General features: G+C 44.8%; 1 protein-coding gene across 4 annotated transcripts in view; it reads right to left on the minus strand.

The window, feature by feature from the left end:
- Nucleotides 1-15,582, minus strand: part of SLC24A1 (solute carrier family 24 member 1) — a 29,147-nt gene extending 13,565 nt beyond the window's left edge. For 3 of the 4 annotated variants that reach the window (XM_032480918.1, XM_032480920.1, XM_032480919.1), the window contains exons 1-3: nucleotides 13,681-15,579; nucleotides 3,344-3,397; nucleotides 1,620-1,728 (exon numbers count right to left, since the gene is read on the minus strand). In XM_032480918.1, coding sequence (XP_032336809.1) covers nucleotides 1,620-1,728; nucleotides 3,344-3,397; nucleotides 13,681-15,579 — 2,062 coding nt within the window. Of the gene's footprint in view, nucleotides 1-1,619; nucleotides 1,729-3,343; nucleotides 3,398-13,680 lie in introns of all 4 variants that reach the window. The other variant, XM_032480921.1, reaches the window with a different exon arrangement.
- Between the last annotated feature and the right edge of the window lie 8,983 nt (nucleotides 15,583-24,565).

The raw sequence follows: 24,565 nt of genomic DNA on the forward strand, positions 1-24,565 counted from the left end.
AAACGTGTATTTGGAAAGTGTTGGGAACCAAGGCCTTCATCCCAGCCCTGCGCAGTCGCAGCCCCTCCTGGATTCTCGGGGTGCAGAATCAGGGCCGGCTTCTCTGAGCAGGACGCGTCCCAGGCATGTTGGCAGTCGTTCCCCGAGAGGGCAATTCCATGCCCCTCGCACACCCACACCGTGTACCAGGCATGCCGTCTTCCCGGGACGCCTGTCACTGGCTCCCCCGCGCTTGTCTCCTCACGTGGCCTCTCAGCTCTCAGCGTGGCCAGATCATCTCCTTAGTATCAATCTCCTCTGACCTCGGCCTGGCCTGGACACCACATAATCCTGTCAGGACAAGTAGGCCAGAGGGCGGCTGCTGGTTGTGAATGTGGCCCAGGCAGGGGGCCCTGCAGTCCTTCTCAGGAGAAGGTCCTTTTCTTCAGGACTTTGCTAGAGTCGGTGACTCCAGGAGGACGGCCAAGCATAAGCCAGGGACACGGCTTCTTCCACTGCACGCAGGCCGGCACGCGCCCGCACTGATCGCCCACGGGCTGCCCCGTGCTGCAGGCTCCACTCTTGAGACCCCAGGGGTGCTGTTTTTCTAGAGCTGGTACTTGGGGGTGGCCTCTCCCACTGTCTACTCAGGATCACCGTGAGGATCTTCTGGGGGAAGTTTGATCATTAACTCTGCTCTTCACAGTACAATGTGCTTGTTTGAAGCAACCAAAAGTCCACGTTGTATGTGAAAAAGACACTTCAGGGTCTGAGAAATTCTGAGGCCCTCAGAATTTGTCCCTGAACCAGAACAGTCAGTCAGGGAGCTCCCTGGGGCTCAGGGGCCAGTCTCTGGTGTCACATTCAGCTCGCCCTCAGACTCCTGCCCCACTGCACTCCAACTCCCTGCTTCTGCCCAAAGGCCAGCCTTTCCTTGATGGCCCTCCTGCCGGGCCTCCCAGTTCTGCATCAGTGTTCCAGAGACAAAGTGCCAAGGAGAACAGGAGTGCACCTGAGGATGCCCTTGAGGGGCCTGTGAAGCATGTTGGGAGCAGCTCTCTGGGGAAGCGGGACAGAAAGCAGGACTCGGTCAGGTGGGCGGTAAGAATCTCAGCTGCCTCCATCATCTGTCAAGTTGCCGGAGCTGAATATAGAGCAAAGGGAGGTGCCACTCAGAGCTTCCAGCTGTGGGGCCCTACAGGAGGTGCCCCCAGAAGTGGCCCTGGCCTGAGCCACGCTGTCTGGCTGGAGACCCTGTGGGACAGTGGGGCTGACTTATGGGAGGGGAGAGGGTGGCTTTGCAGGGAAGTCACTGAGGGCAGCCCTAACACAGAACAGTGCCAGACGCATGGCACTCATGGCCTCACTACAGGTGAACTCTTGTTTTACAGGAGGGACAGGGAGCCAGGGAGGTAGTGGGATGTAGATACCTAACGATCGTGGCTCCTCAGGGGCCCTCTCCCAGTGAGCCTCCCCACACTGTCTGTCTTTCCCACCCACTCTGTTCTGCTAACTCTCTTCCCATTCCAACCCTCACTCCATCTGTTGCCTCTCAGTTTTGCAGGTCCCAGTTCTCATCCAGCTGCAGGAGGGAAGGAGTGGACGGGGAGACCACGCAGGTCTGGGGGGGCCTTGCTTACCTTCCCCCAGAGGGTCCAGGCTGTGGAGCATGAGCTGGTAGATGGTGCTGCGGATGGTGCTGTTGTGCAGAGAGGCCGAGCTGCTCCCTCGGGTCAGCACTGACGGGAGCTGAGCAGGAGAGAGCCGCACAGGCCTCAGTGGGCCCCTGACCAAGCCAGGGGAGGGGCCACACGGGGGCCTAACCCTGCCTCCCTCCCGCCGAGATCAGGCCAGAAGTACAGGACCCTTTTCCTGGCCTCCCCTCTTCCTTCACCTCAACCAGGAAACTTACACTGCTTTCTTTCTCAGCCTCCCCTCAACTCTTCCATGACTGGCTAATCCTATGCACTAAGTAGTTCCCCGAGCTCCTGTCAGGGAGCAGTGTGTACTAAGGATATCATATTACCAAGGGTTCGTCCATCCCTGCAAGTACACCCTCAAAGAAACACACACTCACCCACACACCTCACAGACCCACTGTGCGTGGCACAGCCCCCTACAGTCCACAAAGAACATCAGCTTTATCACTGCCCCGTCCCCAGAGATAAGCAAGGCTTTGACCTCCACCTACAGATAAAGAAGACTCAGTGAGGCTGTGTCTTAGCCAAGGTCATGTCGGGCATGAACGAAAGAGTCAAGACCAGCACCCCGGTCTTCTGATCGTCCTTTCTTCTCTATCCATGTGCTCAAGAGACCTTCACGGGCACACACATGCACACATCTGTGTGTACAGACACAGATGTGACACACACTCATTCACAGTTTTAAAAAGGAGACAACAGGCCCAAAATAGAGTCACCTGTGCTCAGCCGGTATCACCAAACCAAGACGTAAAATACCTAACTGCAGTTTCAGCCTCTCCTGGGAATGTCACCTTAACCCGTCAGTCTGAAGTCACCTGGTCGGCACTAGTGAGGTAACGCACCTGGAAGACCCCTGCTGTCCCCGAAAGGAAGGGTCCCTCGTCTAAAACAACCTGGAGCTCCCTTTTTTCATGAATCGTTGAATAAAGCCAATTTGATCTTTAAATTTACTCAGTTGAATTTTGTTTTTTAACAGTAGTGACACACATAGAAACACCATCTGATTTACGAGAGGACATCCAAACAGACAAGCCGCTTGCTGTCTCCCCCTCCTACCCCACAAACCCTCTGATCTGAACTCTTCTGCCATCTAGTGGCCATGATAGCAACTACTTCACAACAGGCCTAGGGATTTTCGTTGGATGGGCGAGGTTTCATTCAGGTCCTAGCCTTTCCTCTCTGAAGTCCCCATACTTCTTCCCAGGGGCCCCATGAGCCAAAGGCAGCTAAGACACAGGTTTTCAGAAACCTCAGATTCCCACCTCTCACCCCCACCATGCCCTTCGGATGTTTCTCTTAGTTCTGCGGCATTCCAAAGCCAGACGTAACTGGGCTTTTAGATCAATCACAGAAGGCTGGCGCCACGAAGTGGGACTTGAGTTCATCTAGTCCAGTCATTTTACTGATGCAGAATCTGAGGCCCAAGCTCATACAGCAAGCTAGTGGCAGAGTGAGAAGTGGCATTCTGGACTTAGCTCCCAAACTGGCGCCTCCTCCAAGGCCACCTGGAGGTGATGGTCCCTCTGGCAGCACTCCCAGGAGCTTCCCAGGCCAGAGCCCAGTCTAGGATCCCCAACATCAGGGCGACAGTGCCCCGGGTCTGTGGCCGTCCTCTGAGACCCTGCAGTGTCCCCGCTGGGCAGACTCCACATGGTACCCACCTTCAGCTTCTTGTTATCCTCCTGCTCATCCACCACAACTGCCTCATCGCCTGGCTGCAAGCAAGGACAGGAATCACGAAGTGCTTAGAGAGACCCTCACCCTTTCTCCCTACTTCCCTCTCTCTCCAGGGAGCCCTCATGCTGGAACATAGAAACACACCCAGAGATAACCTGGTTTCAGAAACATGTCCAAATCCCCAGCCTGGCCTTCCATAGTCTGGCTTCAACCTGCACACAGTATTTCCAGTCAAATGTGCCCACTCACCGAGGTCCACTAACACCAGCTACAGATGCCTTTCAGTCCCTCAAATGTATCATCCTCTTTACCCACCTCAAAACCCTCACCACAGGGTCCCACCTCCTCTGTTTGAAATCTTCTTTCTTCCACTCCCCACATCTCAGGTCTCCACTTACATGTCAGCCTCCTCTGGGAAGCTAAGTTGTCCATCTAATTCTCTTTTACGGACTTCCGTTCTTTTCCTTCATAGCACTTTCCCCAATTTATTTGTATGTCATTTGTACGTTGGCAAACACATAAAATGACTGCCCGCTAGCACCATGAAGGTGGACTGTCTGTTTCACTCACGACTGTGTGTCAAGCTTGAGAACTCTGCCTGGCACTTAGCAAAGGTTCAAAAAATACTGGTTAATGAATGAACGAATGAATGGGTGAACAGTCTCCTACGTATCCCTAATCTATTCCAACCCCTGGTCCCTTGCTCACAGCTTTCCCCTCTGCCTAAAATTCCTTCTCCATTCCTCTATGCCTACCAATTTTTCAGAAAATTCAGGGTGAATTCTTATACAAGGCTTTCTAAATGGCCCCTTTCGCCCCCACCCTGGCCCTAACTCCCACTCTCTCTGATACCTCTCTCCTCGAAAGTTGTGTAACAGTGGACATGGTTTGTGACACTAGTATCTGGCTCTGTAATCAAGTAAGTGCTAGTGTTCTGGGGAGGCTGTGGGGCAGCCAGCTGGGGAAGGGGACAGTCCTAGAAAATCCAAGATGAAGAATCATTAAGCCCGCAGTACTTACTGTCTGGACCACTAGCTTGCTGCTTTGCATTTGCTGTCTTGTAGTACCATATGAACTTCAAAAAACAAAAATCATTGTTGCTCACATATATTAGTTGTCTACCTGGCTAGACTCCATATTTTTTGGAACTATGATATAGTCATCTCTGTTCCCATAACCTGTGGCATGGTGTCTTGTACACCATAGATGCTCAGCAAAAGAGAGCTGAAGGAACAGATTCACCCAAGTGACCTCTAGGGCCATCTTCAGACAGTGGGGTCCCTAATGGATGCCTCCAGTAATCGTCTTTACCTTCCCACTCCCCCTGCCCCACCAACCTCCATGGCCAGAACTAGAACTGGACTTGACACACTCCCTTCTCTGTCTGATCAGAAAATACAGAAAATACTGCCTGATCCAGGGCCATCTACCCATCCATCCACCCAGTTTGTTCATTCACTCAATTCTCATTTCCTGAGCACCTGCTGTTTACCTGGCATGGTGCCAGTGCTACAGGGACGCAGAGATGTTTAGGACATGGATCCTATTTACAGAAAGGAATAGAGACCGATGATAACACCAACACATGACAAGGCAGAACGTGCCTGAAGAAATGGGAGGCATAGACAAAGGTGCGTGCTGGAATAGACACGAAAGCCTTCTGAAAGTGGCATTTGGGTAATCTCTGAAAGACGGGAGAGGTCCGAGTGCTTGGACACACCATGTTGAATGAATGAATGAATGAGCACACAAACGAATGAAACAAAGCAGAAATAACCAGTCTGAATATGAAAGGGGCACTGTGGATTTTCCTAGCAAGTCCCCTGACTCTTTCACGACACACCTGTAAGTTTACTGAGATACTGGATGCTACAGCCCTAAACCCTACTGGCCCAGCCATCTCACTACTTACCATGTCCAACTCTCACCCAATGTGTTCTTCTTGGAGGCAAAGAGCTACGAGAGGCCAGGCTACTCTTTCGGGTGGCTGGTTCTGTCCACAAAGGGGCAGGAGAGACTGACTTTTGCCCCATGAAGCACACACTTTATGATTTATCTGCAATTCAGACTTACTTAAATCAAAATACTTCTCCATGGGCTCACTGTTCACTGCACATACAAATGTCTTCTAACATCAGTGTGCACTTTTAACTTTCTGAAGCCCTTCACATCCATTTTCTCATTCAATACTACCAACTCTGTGAAATAGACAAAGCTAATATTATTATGGCTATTCCGGGAGATAACGAAACTGAGAGGCAGAAAGATCCTGTAACTTGCCCACACTCACAGAACCCCGATTTCCTAACCTCCATTTAGAGGTCTGTTTTTGAAGTTGTTTTTACTAAATCACATTTCTTTTCCCAAGCATAAATAAAGAAAATAAGTCAAATTTATATCTCCTGGTGGCTCTGTTTCAAATGATTGACACTTCAGGTAAAAGGATGTAAACGTTTGTCTGCATGTGAACATGACTGATGGACCCATTGATGGGCAGCAGTCCCATAAGTAGGTGCTTTCAGAATATGGCCTTAATACAAACACATCCCCATACCCACCTCTCATACCACACCATTTGTTCTCCACTTTCTTCAGCCCCACCACCCCTAACTCTTCCTTCTCCTCATGAAGATTAACCAAGGGGCTGAGGAAACCAAAGAAGATGTCTTCATGCCAGCCAAGGTGAGGGCGAGCAACAGAATCCCTGCAGCCATTCCTCGGAAGCTGGGTGGGGAGGGCACACAGGGCAGCCCCTCAAGGGGCTTGTCCTCCTGACCCCCAATTCCTACCTCCCACTGATGTAGCAGTTAATCACTGACCTCTCCCTTTCTAGACTATCCCACATTTCCTGAATGACACATTTTAACTTGTGATTTAAAAAAAAATTCATTCAACAAAGATTTACTGAATCCCTGGTCTGAGTCCTACCTTTACCCACCTGAGTACAGTCTTGCACCCCAATCAGCTCATTTGTGTAGGCTAGACCCAAAAGTCTACCCAAATTCCTCCCGACTCCCTCACAGCTCACACTCAATTAGCTGTCAGACCTAGTTCCTGAAAGTCCTCACATCTGGCCTCGTCTCTCCAGTCTCCTGCCTACAATCCTGCAACAGCCTCCTGACTCCTGATCTGTTCCTCTTCTGATTCATTCTTCACCTGTCGGCCAGAGTGACTTTCTGAGCAAAGCACATCATGTCCCCCCCAGCACTGGGGGCTCAGTGTCCCCAGGAGGGAGTCCAGACTCATCAGCCGAGCACACACCAGCCTCCTGCCTACCTCCAGTCCAATGCTGTCCAACAGCAATAGAATGCAAGCCACGTACATAATTTTAATTTTTTAGTAGCCACAGTTTTTAAAAAAGTAAAAGAGACAGGTGAAATTAATTTTAATAATGTACTATATTTAACTCAATATATCAAAGTTATAATTCAACGTGTAATTAATATAGTATTTGTAAGCTCTTTTACCTTTTTTTCATACTAAGCTTTTGAAACCCAAAGTATACTTCATACTTCCAGCACATCTCAACTCAGACTAGCCCCATTTCATGAGCTCGGGATCTGCATGTAACTAGTGGCTACCACACTGGACAGTGCAGCTGCACTGTCTCTCCTCACGCTTTCTCACTCCCTTGGCCGTTACACATGCATGCCTAGGGTTCTCCCGCCCCTTCTTCAGCCAGCCAACCCCTGCTTGTCCTTCAAGATTCAGCTGAGCATCACCTCCCCTGGGAAGCCTTCCCTGACTTCCTGGTCTGTTGAGATGTCCACTCTCTGCAGTACTAAATCCCTCGCCACTTACTTATACCATCACACATGGTATGGTAACTATCAGTTGTACAAGTCTGTCTTCACTACTAAGGAGAATTTACTGCAGGGCTGATGAAGCTTAAACTTCAGGGCCCATCTCTCCCCTATGCAAACCCTTCCCATGGCCTTGGATTTAATTTTGTAGGAATGTTTTTTATATTCCTTTTCTTAAAGAGTATCAGGCCCCACAAAACCTGGATCAATTCCTGCTCCTCCACTAGGTTGAGCTCCTGAGCTCCTGTGCCTTCCCACTACGTTCCCAGACCCTACACAGGCCTCATACAAAGAGATTCCATAAATGTTTCCCAAATGAATGAGGATCGGAGTTCTTTAGAACTTAATCCTAAACTATCTCTCTCTTTCAGAGTAGCATCAGTTGGTCCTTGATTTTAATAACCATATATTTGTTGGTGATTCACAAATTTATATTTTCAGCCCTGACCTTTTTTTATGAGCTTTAAGCCTATTTGTACAACTGCCTCTTAAACATATCCACTTAGAGGTGACATAAACTCCCAAACTCGCTATTCCAAAGTGGGAACTTTTGAGTCTCCCTAAACCTGTTCTTCCTATAGTCTTCCCTTTCTCACTACATGGCATCAACATCCACCCTGCAGCTCAAGCCAAAAACTTTGCCTTCCTTTATTTATTTATTTATTTGTTTGTTTGTTTGTTTGTTTGTTTGTTTTTAGGAACTGAGGATTGAACCCAGGACCTTGTGCATGCTAAGCACACTCTACCACTAAGCTATACCCAGCCACCCTGAAAAATCTTGACTTCTGCTCACTCACTCTCCACATTCACACCAGCACCAAGCCCAGATGATTCTGTCTTCAAAACATTTCTCAAAGATACACACACACACACACACACACACGCTGGATGCCCACAACAGCCTCCTAACTGGACTCCCTGCTTCCACCCTTGTATAACCAACAATTCCTTTTCTACACAGCAGTTAGGGAGTGACCTTTTAAATATGACTCCTCATCACTTCCCACTAAACTTCAAATAAAATCCAAACTCCATATCTGATCCCAGGGCCCTGTATGAAGCAGTTCCCACCCCCATCCCACCCCCACAGCGTTATCCTGGACCACTCTCCCCTAAGTCACTAACCGTACTGGCCTCCAATTCTTTTCTCTAATGCACCAAGCTCTTTCCATGCTCTGAGCCTTTGCAAATGCTATTTCCCCTTCTGGAATTCTTCCCCACAAAGCATGAGGTGGTTTCCCTTCTCATTCTCAGATATCTACTTGGACTCCTCCTCCTCCAAGAGGCCTCTCCTGCTCTCCCTCGCTGAAAAGGGCCCACTTCCTACAGTCACTCTCCAGCACACGCACTGTTTCCTTCACAGCACTTTTTATACTCGGGCATATCTTCTTAATTTATTTTACTTGTTTATCATCCATATGTCCACTCCTTCTCACTGAAACATTTTGTGTTAGTTTCATACTTCCAATGTATCCAGGTGGTAGAGCGTCTAGAAATCATGCTGTTCTCTGTAGAACACCATGAGGATCTAATTTCCTATTTAATCCCATCACCTACCCTAGGAGAAAAGTTTACTCTGTTGTACAAATACATGAAAAATCTCCTACAATCATACACACATCCATGGAAACAACAAGCTATTTTACCAGACATGGTCAGATGTTTTGAGTTTTTCTGTTAATATTTGTTTCTTATACATTCATTTTGTCATCTGTCAGCACCCACCAGCAGATGAATGCTGAAAGCTTAAGAATATTTTACGAGGCAAAGAAGCCTTAAAATTGAGAATTTGATTCTTGCCACATTTTCCTGAAGACTGTGGGGAAGCTACTGCTTAAGGATTTAAAGGAGGAAGTCCTCAGCCTAGCTAAGATGGGTTCTTTGGGAGCACAGTGGGGTCCCTGCGAGCTAGCACAGGCAGACCCATGGAGGCAGGAAGGGCCGCAGTGGCTGCATCCTATCCACAGCACCCTGTCTCCACAGCAGACGGCTGGCAGTACAGGCCACTGATGGGAACCCTTGGGGTAAATGTTAACCCTGACAAGAAAGGAGAACTGGCTCCTGAGCAGGTACCAGGTGTATCTGGTTGGGGTTCCTGTTGGTTGGTTTAATTAAAAACAAAAACAAAACCAAAAAACCCTGCCAGGAAGAAAGCAGTCTGCAATGCATCTAAGAAAGAGTAGCAGACTTCTTCCTGGAGTTTTATATTCTGAAGTATTCCTGGGGGCAGAATGTGGGTGTGGGGTTTCCAGAGGAGCCTGGACCAGGCTCATTCCCCGCCTTGCAACCCCCTTCACCGCTGGTGCCCTGCAGGGTTCTCTTGCTAATCAGCAACTCACGCAGATGGCTGGTCCTTTCTAGCGAAGCTTGTAGCTCTCTCTATAAAGAAAGGCCCCTCGTCCTTCAAATACAAACAAGGCTTTTCAGCCGGGCTAGAGCCTCAACTTTGTCTTCCTGCAACTATGCAAGGTCAAGGCAGGTCAGATATCTATCACTTGGGGTCAGAACAAATACACTGACAGCTTCAAAACTGGGTATAAAGTTTCAGAGTGAGTTAAGTCAGACTGTATTGATAACTGTACAAACATTCACCATTTCTTTATTGTGTTCATAAAAGGCATCCTCAGACTAACACCTGTCAGTTTGACAGTGTTGTCTGAAATATTTTTAGCTCTGATTTTCTTTTTACAGACAGTGTCAAAAGACTGAAATAGTTACCCTGTGTCTATGTTCAATGCTACATCTTTTTTTTTTTCTGGAAATGCTCTTAAGTGAATTCTGATTAGAATTATTCCTCAAAAATCTTTATCCTGGTTCTAGCCTATCAGAGCAAAATAAAAAGTAAAGTGAAAGGTCCTCCAGCCGAGAAACTCCACCGATAGCAGTTGGGTGAATATTCCATAAGAAAATGAATCATTCTCTGCTGGTCTTAAGCTCAGGCAGAACACCTGTGAGCATGTCGCTCTTAGTAAAACACCACATGGGCATTCCTGTTCTTTTACTTCTTGTCTGTGGCTGCTGTCACGCTACGACAGAGCTGAGTAGTTGTGATAGAAACTATATGGCCTGCAAAACCTAAAATACTTACTGCCTGGCCCTTTACAGTAAAAGTCTGCCAGCCCCTGCACTAGTTCATCCCATTCTCTTCACAGATAAGCAATCTGAGACCTGGATGAAAAGCAAAGTGACTCTGCAGCCCTTTGCGCAGTGTTCCCTTTATCACAGTTCCTTTTGTCTATCCCTGTCCCTTCTACTGGAAGGGACACAATTTTATTTCCCACACTGCTTTTCTGTTAAGTGATTAATAATAAAGCTTTGTGGAGGGCACTTACTTGCCCAGGGTAACGAGGAGAGTTGTCAGTGCAGCCTGGGTCAAAACCCAGATAAGTGGTTCACGTACCGTTGCTAAGGACCATAGATAAGCTGTGTGACTTTGGCTGAGCTGACTATCCTCTCTGAGTCTCCAAGTTTCCTCATCTGCAAAATGGCGATAACGATCTATCCTTGCAGGGTTTTTGTGAGAAATTATTGGGATAATGTATGTCAATAATGTGACAGGCTCTCCATAAGTATGGATTCCCTCCCCTACTCCTTTTTCTCTCCAAACTGGAGTCCCTGACATGTTAGGGTTCCCTGAGGAAACTGAACCAAATGCTCGTGGAGCTTCTGTTAGGGATGAGACCCTGGGCTCAGCCCTTCGGGAGATATAAAGATTATTTTCCCTGTTTAGTGACAGTGATGAACCTGACATTGTGGCCACCTGCTCCACACCTCGCCCCAGGCTGCCAAGAGAGGAAGGGGGAGGCCCAGATGTTTCTCCTGCTCCTGTTTCTCTCCAAGAAGGAGCTGGCTCCCACTGCCCTCTACTCTTCTTCCCACTGCTTAGACTGCTCGAGCAGTTGTGGCTGTGACCTCTCCTCCCCGGCCTCCTCCTTGGCTCCCTACCACTCTGTCTGGCCTTACCCCACTTCTTTGTGGCGTCCTCACCTTTGCAACATGGCTGACTGAAAAAGCCCAGTGTCCCTGGCCCCCTGTCTTCTTGAGGTGATGCTCAAAGAAGGGAGACCCATTAGTCAGGGAGAGGTGTGAACTGACAAGTCAGTGTGAGTGAGTGAGCAAGGTATGTTCATTTTCATAGTTAAAGTAAGAGAATTTACAGGGGTGAGTATAAACTTTTGCATAAACCACAAAAATGATCACTTACTAGATCAAATACTGGATTTTCAGAGAATAACTTCACGAATTCAAAACAGAATGGCTTGCCTCAGTCTGTCAGTGACGTACAGAATAATTTATCTTCCTCTAGCTCTCGGGCAGCCAACTACAGACATAATGATACAGGCAAAGGCAGTTACCTCTCTCTCTGGCTATCATTTCTGGGTGAAATTCCAAATCCAGATGTTTTTAAAAACCATTTCAAAATAGCTATAGTGCTTGAATTATTTGGATTAATTTTTAGAAGGCAGTTGTTAGAGCTAGAAAGTTCAAACTATTGGTTTTTAATTTTAAATAAAAATAAATTTACTTTTAAGGATAGCCAGTATTTCAAACTTAAAAAAAAATAATGCTGTTAATTAAAATCCATACTGGATCTGTTTCAACGCATAGATAAGAACAGAATAGTAATAGGCACCATTCTCACTGGTTGGCAAAGAGCTGCCACTAAAGGCCATAAAAGGAGTCGCTGAAGCAGGTTACAAATACTCTTTTGAAATCATGATCATGCTTTACTTGCTTGGCAAGCTTTGCTTCAATGGTCAATCTAGCAAAATGGAAAATTCAGAATTTGTAGAGTTTAATAAGAATAGGATTATTATGAAGGACTAGGAGGCAAGTGTCAGAGGCATTCTGAAGACTGCTGGCCTAATGCATACCAAGGCATTAGATGCTTCTCAGAGAAGAGTACCAGGCTTCGTGACCGGCCTCAGCAAAGCCTGCCCTGAGAACTTCATTAGTGGGGAGGCCCCCGTTTCCTCATATTAAATGATGTAATGCGCTGAACCTCCCTTTCTTTTTTAAGCCTTTGGCTTCTTAGAGCAGTCATCAGGAGGGAAATAGTGCTGACTGGGGAATTAGGATATTGGGTTCCCATTCCAATTTGGAGATCTTCTGGCTGTCTAACTTGGGCAGGATATTTCTCCTTTTTGGGTCATCTGCAAATATGCCCTAATTGAAGGTCAACTGACCAGATCAGACAAATAACTGCTGTGCTGGGCCTGCCAGAACTGAACTCACTTAGACACAGGACATTATCAGTGAGTGTCAGAGCTAAACAGAATCTCTGGTGATTAGCTGGACTCCGTCATTTCCCCCAGAGACAATAAAGGACATATCCAAGGATACATAGAAGCAGAACAGGATTAGAACCCAGGTTTCCTGACTCTCAATTCCATGCTCTGAACACCACACATATCTCAAAAATCCTAAAGGAAGTACATTTCATTTCCTTCATATCGTGTATCTTCAAGACATGTCGCTGAGTTTGGTCTCCATCCTGCCCACTCATCAAAACTGCTCCGGATTAAGCAGCTAAGTCCTTCCACTCCTTGCACGCAAAACTCTGCTCACACTAGTGGCTTCCCTGAGATCTGAAACAGGCAGGCTATGGGCCAACCTTTGCTCAAACTTACTTTTTAGGAGCAGGAGAGGAATGGGAACTATCTTCCCCTAGGGTACCCTCACTTTGGAGTCTCAAGGAACAAAAAACTTCGGGATGAATTTTTAGAGATCACTTCTCCAATTTAATTTCATTGTCCAGATTATTAAATCATGCAATGAATTTAGCAGGAAGTTCCTTCACAGGGGCAGAGAAATTCTTGGAAAGGAACATTGGAGACGGAAGAAACCCCTAGGGTTGTAGTTCCCAGTCTCTGGTCTGTAGTCAGCCCTGTAGACAGGGCTCTGCACTCAGGGCTGGCTTGTTAGTGGATGAGTGGAGCTGCCATATCTCCAATATTTTAAAAATGAAATGAAACTCAGAAAGCCTCCCCTTTCTCAGACCCCATCCAAGCCACCAGCCCCTCTGGAATGTGAACAAACAGGATCAAATGAAAGTAAGGGTGCTAGATAAACCCTAAGCACCATGCACATGGAAGATATTATCATTTTTCCCTGCTTGATATCTCCTTGGACAGTCTCCAAAGCCCAGCTCAAATGTCATTCCCAAAGTCCCAATCAGACCAACCCGGGTTCATCCTAGCTACGCTGCCTATTTGTTGTGTAACCTTGAACAAGTGGTTTAACTTCATTGGGCCTCAGTTTCTTCGCTTGCCATGGGGGGAACATAATAATAACCATTTCATAGAATGATCGGGAATTAAGCCAAGGTCACTCCCGCAAAAGCCCCAGCATAGTGCCTGGCAGAGAACAGGACTCTATAAATATTGAATGAATAGCAAAGGAATCAGGACTCTCATCTCTTGAAGTCTAACCCAGAGCTTTCCATTCTTTAGTCCCTGGCTTTCCCCTATCTTTTTGCCCACAAGGGGCTAGAGAAGACTGAGCCAGCCTGTTCTTACCTTGCTGAGGTCCCCTAGGGCCATGACCTTGGCCACTGGCCTCTTGTTGAGTTGCTCCTTCACCCAGAGCTCAAGCTGTTTGTTCCACTTCATGGTGAGCACATAGAGGGCATAGGCCAGCAGCAGCAGCAGGCTCTCCCACCAGGCAATGAGGCTATCCAGGAAGAAGAGGATGAGCATCATTAGGTCACAGATGTAGAAGGAGATGTCACGGAACAAGGGCCACCAGGTAAGATTGAGGATCTCCCGTGAGAAGAGGGCACAAGTGCCAATAACAAAGAGGATGTTGAACACAGCAGAGCCCACTATGGTGCCGATGCCCACGTTGCTATGAGAGATGAAGACGCCAATGAGGGAGGTGAAGAGCTCAGGGGCAGAGCCTCCAGCAGCCATGAATGTGGCACCTGCCACATCCTCAGAGATCTGCAGCTTGTCTGTGATGACGCCCAGGGCTGGAACAAAGTACTCATCACACACGATGGCCAAGGCTATAAACACATACATCATGCCAAAGATGTGCAGGACCACCCAGCCCTGCCTCCGCTCCTCCACGCTGAACAGGTCTTGGGGGTACTCTGCCTTGGGGTGGAGGTCTGGCTGGCTAGGAGGCAGCACTGAGGGACTGGGGCTGGGATCCACCTCTGGGATCACAGCCGTTGTCAGACGGGGGGAGGGGGCAGTAGGCGCAGCTGGGGCTGGCCCCACAACCACACAGTGACGGACCTGAGTGGTCGGAGATGCCCTGATCCTAGGAGTTGCTGGGGTGCTGGGTGCTGTGGAAGGAGCTTTCACCAGCCCCCAGACGGTGGCTGAGGATATTCCGATGGTTGGTGTGCTGGTTCTGGACGAGGGATTCCTAACCTTCCAGGCAGCAGTAGAGGCTTTGGTTTTGGCTGGGCTGCTGCCTGTCATGGAGCTTACTGTCACTTGCCCCTCAGAGAGGGCTGCGGTGTGCTCCAGGACCACTCCTTGGGGAGCTGTCAGGTTGTTCTTTCCCACTAATCCCTGGTGGCTTGTTGGGTTATTGTTATCCACTCTTCTGGAAGTAGTTTGGGTGTTCTTCTCCATCACACTCCTTGGAGAAGTCAAAGTGTCTGTTTCGATGTCATTTATCAGGAAAGTTGGAGTGTTATCAGTTATTCCCTTAAGAGGAGTTGGGGTGGTTTCCTCCACTATTCTCTTGGAGGGGTTGGTCTCCAGTATTTTATTGGTTGCCATAATTTCTTTGTCTTTCACTGTTGTTCTGGGGGTGGTCCCATGGCTCCTTGTCATTGTCACGAGTGTGGGTGGGGCATAACTGCTGACCACTCTACCAGGTGGGGATGGGGTGTGTTTCTTCACCTTTCTCCTCGCTTGAGTTGGGCGGTAGCTCTTCATTTCTCCCCTGGGTGTCTCTGGGCTGTGATTCTTTACTACTGGTCTGCTTGCAGTTGGGCTGTAGTGACTCAGTACTCCACTGGGTGTGGCTGGGGCGTTTTCCTTCACTCCTTCTGTGTTTGTTGTTGCTGGGCTGTAGTTGTTCTTGGGTATTGTTGGAGTGATGCTGGTTGTCCTTCTGGGTGTCCTGGGGGTGTGCTCCATTGTTATGCCAGGTGTAGTTCCATCTCTGCCCACTGTGGCTTGGGGTGTCTGTGTCTCACCCTCTATTTCAAAGCTAGATTTTGGAGGGTCACTGCTCACCATCATCTCATTGTTGGGGAGGTCCCGGCTGGCTAGTTTTATAGGGTGTTTGGAAGACACTGCTGCCCACAGTGAGGGGAGGCCCAGGGGGCTCCTGAAGTGCTGGTAGGTGGAAACGATGATCAACGTTCCTAATACGAAGAGGAGGCGACTCCAGTGAACCCGCTTCGGCCAGAGCAGCCGCCTCTCCTGCACCCCCATCCTCATCGGTTTCCCCATGATGGCCAGTTACGTCTGGTTACAGAAGGCCTCTCGTTCTGTCCACTGAAAGATGGGGGCTGCTCTGGGATTCAGATTAGTAATCAGAGATTTCTCCATGAAACCAGGCCAGGGGGTATCCACAAACCTAGAAATTAAAAAAAAAAAAAGAAGAGGTTACTTGCCTCTAAAAGGAGAGCTGGGCTCCACCAAACCCTCATCTGGAAGAGCGACAATCCACACAGAGACCTTTGTGGTGGAAGGCAGTTGTTCCTGCTGGAGCAAAACAACCCCTGCCCTCTACTCCAGGGGGGCAATGCCTACTCATGGGAAAAGGGCATCTCGGGGTCCTCTCTGCCATGTAGGCATGCCAGCAGCCCTGGTTCATGAGCTGGGTCCACCCAGCCCACTCTGGGCTCCCTGCAAGAGATCTCTCTGCCCACACTCCTCAGGTCAAGCCCGAGTTGCTAGAAGCTCAGTCATCTGTAGCTGGTGCTCCAGGTCACAAATCTCATCTTATCAAAGGCAAAAGGGAAGCAAAGAGACATGATTTTAAGCTTTAGACAAAAAGAGGCAGCAGTAGAAGGCAGTTTCACAGACATCAAGCTCCACATGTTTTTACTGGACTGACTTACATGATTCCACCAACATCCAGAGAGAACAAAGCTTAATGTAAAGAAGTTTCCCAGACAGTGTGGTGTTGTGGAAGGAACACAGGGAACAGAGTCAAAGACTGGGTTCCCGGATGTGAGGGCAATCTGGCTGCAACAGCTGACACCCCGTTGATCAACACAGTTGATTCGGCTGATCTGGCTGGCCAGGCGGGTGTCCCCTTCCTCCCTCACCACTCCATGCGCATCCCTCCCGAAGCTGCGCACTCGGTCAAAAAGCACAGCCTTCCCTGATAGAGGAGGACCGTTCTTAGTCAAGGGTAAACGAGCAGCTGCACTCCCCTGCTATAACCCCCAAACAAGTTCTCAAAGACTGGGTTGCCAGCTCTGAGGCTTACTAGCTGTGTCACCCTGGAAAGGCTGAACCTCAGTGCCTTATCCGTGAAGTGAGCATGACAACATATGCATTGATTATGCAAAGATTATCTCTCAAAGGACATCTAGAAAAGGGAAACTAAGGTCAGGGATCAGAGGGGGACTTCAGTTTTCAGTATATGCTATTGTTCAGTTTAACCATTTAAACTTTTCATCACATGCATGTCCTAATATTTTAAACTTAAATTTTATAGAGATAACAACAGTAATAACAATACCTATGTCACAGGAACGTTGGGAGAGTGTAAACGTATAAGGTCTGTGAAAAGAATTGTACAGAATCAATGCCCCATTAGGGGTTAATCTTACATAAGGACACAGGAGGGAAGAACATTTAAGGCTCTCAAAGAAAGCTCCATTTATAATAGAGGGGACAGAAACCCAGCCCAAGTAAATATTAAATCTCTAATAAATGTCCACAGATGATTACAAAACAATAACTGAATGATTGGTTTTGCCTTTAAGTAATATATGAGAAATGAGATAAATAACCCATAGAATCTTAGGTCATTAAAGGTGCAAGGAATTACTGACACTGTTTAGTGCAACTCCTTATTTGAGAGACATGAAGAAACTGAGGTCCAGAGAGGAGATGTGACTTGCTCAACATTACACAGCGAGTGAGCGGCAGTGCAGGTAAGCTATCTAATGCCTCAGTCTCTCCAGCATACCACACCAGTGAGCCATCCAAATACAATTGTCTTACAAAGCAAAAGAGGGGCAAGCAAAGGGAGAAGTATGGAATAAGTGAACTTCCTTGTTTGTCCTCGATTCCTGTAATTGTCTTCATCATCTCCCTGTCCACCCTGTCCCTTGCCAAAAACTCAACACTGAATCTCCTAAGGAAACTTCGGAGACTATCTCTTTCTGGTGTGCCTGAGTTATATAACAGAGCTGAGCTGACACCCTAGCTGATCCCTCCTACCTAATCACATCATTTACCTTCAAACCTGGACATCGGGGTATCTTCTCGGTTCTGGAAACTTGTCAGAATCCAGGGTCTCAAAGAGTGGGTCTGAAGCTGGACAGCAGGGAACACCCCATTCTCCTGCCCCCAGCTCCCCTATGGAATCCTAGTTCAAGGCAGGGTCAGGTGTGAAGGGCATCTCAGGGGAAGGATATCCAATCCCACTAATGCTCGCCTCTAAGAAGCTTATCTGGGCATTGTACAAGTTCTGGGTCCCACTGCCTCCGCCAGAGCCTGAGAGGGTAGATAGACCCTTCACCAGGGACACAGATGGGCTCACCGTGAGCCCCTGCATTCAAGGGAGAAAATGGGAGAACTTCTCAAACTTGTTTCTAAGCTCTAAGAATGAGAGGTGGTGTAGTTTCCATGCTTAGGGAGGAAAGATTTAGAAAGATTCTGAAGGCACTCTGTTGGAATCAAGAGAAAGTGCCTGGGGCTTAAAAGATCAGAAAACTTCAGTTAGCACTGGGGTCTGTTTGCTACTATGTCATTCTAAATGTAATCTAAATGTGAATGACACCTGTCTTACCTATTTGTGGGGTGGATGTGAGAATTAAAGTCAAAAATGAGGGATTACCTGCTCAATTTTGCTGTGAACCTAAAACTGCTCTAAGAAACAAAGTTTACTTTTTAAAATGAGGGAGAGGGGAGGGTAGAGCTCAGTGGTAGAGTACATGTACAAGGTCCTGGGTTCAATCCCCAGTACCTCCACCAAAATAACTAAATAAACCTAATTACCTCCTCCCCCTCAAAAAAAAAATTTAAAAAGGCAAAAAAAAAAAAAATCAACAAAAACTTTTTAAATACTAATAAAATAAAATAAAAAGAGGGAAAGTGGGGGAAGTTTAAAGAATTTCACACAAGAAAAATATTTTATTAGGTTTAAGGGATATCCTTGAGGGAAAGGGCACAGACAGATCTCCCCAGTGCAGGCTGGGACATCCTGCATCCTGCATCCTGCATCCTGTTTTATTTAGGGCATTATTGAGGGCTTGAGCCTGGGATAGCCTCTGAGATAGTTCTGCAGGACTGGTCCAAAAGAGGAAAGGGAGGAGCCAGGATATATAAGAGTTTTTGTCCAAAAGAAGTACAGGGGAACCAGAATATGAGTTTTTGCAACAACAACAACAACAACAACAACAAAACAAACCCAGGTAGTCAAACATCAAAAGATTACTGCTAGTTAAAAAACAGACATCTCAAGTTAATGAGTTTAGCACTTTTCTATATATGGGAAGATGTCTGGGCTTAATGAGATTATTCCTTTGATATACACCTTAACTATCTAGGCCCAGTAGCCTGTTTATCTCCAGCCAGAGTTCCCCGGGTACACCGCTGGGGCCGGGCAGCTACAGCGGCTGATGGCTTGATGGTCTCAACATCCTTTATTTACTGATATGGCAGGTGACACTTAGTCCATAGTACCTCCTCTCAGTCATAAATTCAACCAACATTTGCGAGACATTTCATGACCAATTTTGTCTAATGGCACTAGGGAGGCTTGTTCCTAGATCAGACAAAGATTCTGTTGATAAGCGAGTCAATGTGCTAATTTTTGGATCAGGCCTTGTTGATAATCTAAAATTCCCCAGATCCCCTGTCTTACTAGTCTATTATGACCCAGGAAATGTTTTCCCTTTTTGCTTCTTTCCATACCTAGAGTTCAACGATTAAAATGATTCCATGTAGAGTTATATATATGATTGACTGCCTCAAAATGTTCAGCCAAAATTAATTTTGATGGAGACCTAGTTACACATTGGGTAATGAAGAGACAACAGTCTCAAAAAATAGACAGGATATAAGTAATACAGCTAGTAATCTTAATAAAGCCATGGTTCAGCAGAGAGAGGCATGATGCATAAATAATTCGTAAGCAACAAGTTAAAACAACGATTGGGGGGTAGGATATAGCTCAAGTGGTAGAGCGCATACTTAGCATACACAAGGTCCTGGGTTCAATCTCCAGTACCTCCTCTAAAAATAAATAAGTAAATCTAACTACTTCCCCCAAAAAACAAAAAACAAAAAAAAAATTTAAAAACAAACAAAAAAACAATGACCAGAATAACTAGTTGTAATCAGGTCACAATAAGCCCTCAGGGCCACGGGGGAGTCAGCTACAGAAGCCAAATTCTGGAGGGATCAGGCAGAGAGAAAAAGATAAATGTTTCACCCTCACTTACAAAGGCATACTTTATCAACTTGCTATAGGTCATAGTTAGCTTAAGAGGAAAGGTTTTCTGGGAAACAAAGATTAAATAAAAGCCAGATTATTTCAGAAAGAAAGTTATAAAATAAATCATACTTGTCGGTTCATTCAGTCCCATGTAATTAATTCCTATTGATTCCTATTGATCTGGATGATATCATCAGGTTTTCCATTAGAGTTTCGTATTTCTTAACTGGTTCTAAAAGTTATCAGAAACTTCTATTTGTCAAAATGTCCTTTATATGAATCTTCTTAAAGATCTTCATTTTATAAAAGCATCACAATAAAACAATGACTGTCTATAAAAGACTAAAGACTTAAACTGGCATGGTTAAGGATCTGATTAAAATGAAAGTGACAAGAAATTCGGATGTTTCTGTGACATACAACATTTTAAGATAATCACTAGGTGCCTTCCAAGATGGCCTGCACTCTATGGAGTGTGTAACTGTATCTACTTTTACTTTAAACTAAACACCCAACCAGGCACCTCATGGCCTTTCTCTTGCCTTCTGAGACATCTTGCACTCTGTCTATGGAGTATGTATCTCTCTGAATAAATCTTTTAGTCAAAAAAAAAAAAAAAGAAAAAAGATAATCACTAGAATTATGACTGGTAACGTACCAGGACAAGTCAGACTTTTAGGAATTCCATAAAATTCTGGAATATCTATATTAATGACATTTATAGATACAATATAACCTGAGAAGGTTTATTTCCAATCACTTGACAATACTTCTCAAGTAATTTAGCATACCCAGTAAGCCTAATTAGTTTAGTATTTCTCTCTTTGGCATTCAGACGCCCTTTGAAGAATCCCAAAGTTAGCTAGAGGTCAAAGGAACTTCATTTAGAATCTGTCTAGGGGAAATTTGTCAAAGATATCAAAAGATTTTTAAAACACTTGATCAAAGAGGACCATAGGTCACTAGTGAAACAATACTTATTTATTCAACCAAAGTGACAATAAAAGATTTTTAAGTCAAACACAGACCGTTTAGAAGGCAAAGAAACTCACAATGCACAGTTATCAAAAGTAACTCAACACTCCAAGAAAGCTTTGTTCTCTGAACAGAGAGAGAATGGAACTCTAGTCCTGCATTATCCACACTCAGTAACAAAATTCATGTACTTAATTAAATTTAATCCAATCCCAGCCTTTTCGTACAAAGGGCTCCCTTTTCACAAACCTTCCAAACTTTCTATATTTATATTAGTTTATCTCTTATTTTTCTTTTCCATTTGAAATAACCAGCTTTAGGACAAAATCATTCATTCCCCTTAACAAAATACTTTTCCAGTCCCCCATACCTTCTTTTGCTGAAAACACAAATCTTACCTTCCTTGCTTACTGAAATGTTTCCTTTATTATTTCAGGTAGGTTTATTTACATATTACAATTTTAACCCTTAAAACCGTTAATCTCTAGGGAAAGCCGACAAGCAGCAAGTAATTGTGACCTGTTTGTCATACCAGCATTTCCTGCTTGGCAAATTTAGTAATATTCCATAACCTCTAGAAACATACATCTTCTCATAGCATAATTTCTTTTCTCAATGTAGTACAAAGCATATGTCTAATAAACCCCAAACACCTTTAGTTTTCCTCTCAAAGAAAGAATAAATAGGTAAACGTAGACCTGTTTAGTAACTAATGTTTCAGTATTTTGTCTTATTTGAAATGACCTGGATATTCAATGAATTCCCATTATTTAATTGAATTTAGCAAAACTCTAAAGTTTCAAGTTACCAAAAATCTGGAGAAACTATTTTAGATAGATATACCCAAGGCAAAACTATTCCTAAAAAGTTCACCTGAAAATGCTTATCTCATTTACCTTTATTTTATAACTTGTGAAAATATCATGCCAAGTGCTTTTTTCTTGCTGACAACTGCAACAGAAATAACAGAAACTTACTGACTTCTAGCAAACCCAGATACAATGAAAGTAAAGACATATCTGTATTGATCAAACCAACAAGCTTAAGCTAGTTTAATACCAGATATTAATTTAATATTGAATATTTCCTAGATCATGTGGACCTGAAATTCATTCTTGCCAGTTTCTTTTATATTTAGAAATATTTAATTTGCAAGAGCTTATTGTTAAGTCAATTAAAAAGCCTTTATAAATTTAATTTTGATAATGTTTTCCAGAGGGAGAGACATTTCTCATGTATAATATACACACAGCCCTATAAACAGACAAAATTAGATATTTCACAGCTTTAAAACTTAATTATGAATCAAGTATTACAGTATAAACACAGTAGTTTATAAATAACAGAGTAAGTTAAATTTGCTTGCTCAGATGACTAAGGCTTCGCCATTTGTAGAATAGATTTTTAAGACTTGTATTTGTCCTTGATAAACTCTTAAGACGGCTATAAATTACATTTTGGGTGAGGGAGCCTTTCCAGTTTTGAGTTTAAAAAGGCCTTTTCTTCCTTTGGTTTCAGGTTCTATCTGATTGAGCTAATTAGGCTCAGGCTCAGGTCTTTGTGGGCTGTATTTGCATTTCTGATTTGTAGAAATGTGCAGGACAAAGACAGCTGCTTCTCAGTCCCCAAAGACCCGGTCTGCTGCCTAAATGGTATTAAAAGATTGATTTGCCCAAGTATATTTTAACTTGGTTTTTTTTTTTTTTTTTTTTAATATCAATGAGAAGATTTCCAACTAAACTGAAAATCAAGAATCCTATGTTCTGGAACTTTAGGGTTCAACTTATTATGGTTTCAAAAGTTTGCACAAGGCATTCAAAAACGTCCTCTTTCTGAGTGTACAGGTTAAACTCAGATTATTAGCTTCCCTTTTTTACTTTACATTGTACAGGCTCAGGTCATCCCACTGGTTTCCTCTACTATGTTTAATTAATTGTCTCAGGCGCAGGGAAATATGCTCTGTCTTATAATACCAGTCAGGGGAAGCATTCCCCAGGGAGACATAATGTCTATCCCACAATATAATTAGGCAAAAGAGATGTAACCATCTTATATAAAGCCCATTTAAACATACCAATTTTTATAAGCACTCATTTCAATTTTATCAACTTTCATACCTTTAACTTTAGTTTCCATTAGGATCCCATCAACAAGCCTTGGTCTTACAGGGAGTCCTAGAAGCTTTCTTTTCTTTTAATCCCTCCATCATTTTATCTACTGTTATTTAAAAGGCTCTGGGGTCCCCAAGTGAAGAGATTCAGGCCCTTTTGTCAATCTTTCAGTTTGATTAATTGGCCTCACTGTTGTCCCAAGTAATTGTTGGTCAGGTATCAGCGTAATTTTCTTCCAGCCTTTTAAATATCTATTTATTTTTTAATAGATAAATGCTATTTTTTAGGAGATTTGTTTGGTGCCCTTTAATGCTGGGGACCAATACGGGGTCCCTTTGGCCCATCCAGTCTTAAGTTGTGTTGTATCAAAAACTTTTGTTTTAATCCCATTAATGTCCATTTTATTTATCCCATTTCTTAATAACCATTTAAAGATTTCTTTATCCTTTCGGGACAAGTCCCTTTAAAACTTCCACCTTGTTAGGAAGAAGTCTCTAGACTATCTCTTCAGTGTTTTCTTACTTCCCTGTTAATAAACCTAATTAACATTAATTATCCTAATGTTTTTATTAGCATCTGTAAGACCCACTGAGGGGAAGCAGAGACCACAAATAACGCTTCTCAAATTTGTTTTTTGTTTGTTTTTAAACTAAGAGAGTTTTACATATATATTTTTTCCCACCATCTAATTTGTTTTTTTCATAGGTACCAATAAAACAGCTATAAATTTACTGGTTCAGAAGTTTTTCCAATTTAAAGGATCCAGTGTCTGACCACTGATGAGTAATATTTTAATAGCAACTCAGACAAGTAAGAAACAAGAGGTGTCCCCATAAAAAATGCAAAAGATGTAGCCTTCACTAGATCTAGAAAGTTTACTCCTAAAAACAGTCTAAGGGGGAGGAAAAAAAAAGCCTTCATTTACAGGTGGGTGCAATGAAGGTTAAGACGACAAAGGCCCCTTCTAGGCTGGAACGCTGTATGACAAATTTCCCTGAGAGTTGGCACAACCAGATCAAAAACAAAAACAAAAACAAACAGACAAATAAAAAACAATTGCTCAGAATCTCAGCCTATTTCACTTGCTGTCAAATATACCCATGTGTGTACCTTCTGGATGACAGAGACCAAACTCTCAAATCACACACACATAAACACCTAAGAAGACCAGGCAGAACACTGTCACCTCAAAGACACAGGGAGAGAAATCCAACTTCTCCCTTAGAAGGGCTTTTGTTTCTTTAAGGTCAGAATTATGAAAAAATGTTTACCAAGCTGTCTTTCTCTAACTTAACTGCGTACACAATAAACGAGCCCCATACTGCCCATTTTCAAGGAGAAATTTCCTTTAATTCCCAATAAGTAAGTACTTGTAATTAAGTTTGTACATACATAAATCTGGCTTGGGTGTTAGTTGGAGGCCAACTTTCTGACATCCCTCATTTAGGAAAGATGTTAGGCCAGCCTCTCATCCAGGCCAGACAGCTCGGTGTCACTCAACCGAGCAACGTTCAGTGTCTTTCAACTGGGCTCCCCCAGTACCTTTAACTAGGGAGCCAGATACCTGTTACACACAGCCAAATACAACTCAGGATCATCAACCAGTAATCGGGAGCTTCGAAAACAGGGGAGACTCACCCAAATTCATCTGGACTCTCCAAAGGAGGAGGATGGGCACAAGAGGCCTCTGCTGGTACCAAGGCTCTGGTTTCTCATAGAGTTCAGGTGA

The sequence above is a fragment of the Camelus ferus genome, chromosome 6 (genome assembly GCF_009834535.1).
Source record: "Camelus ferus isolate YT-003-E chromosome 6, BCGSAC_Cfer_1.0, whole genome shotgun sequence".
Lineage (NCBI taxonomy): Eukaryota > Metazoa > Chordata > Mammalia > Artiodactyla > Camelidae > Camelus > Camelus ferus.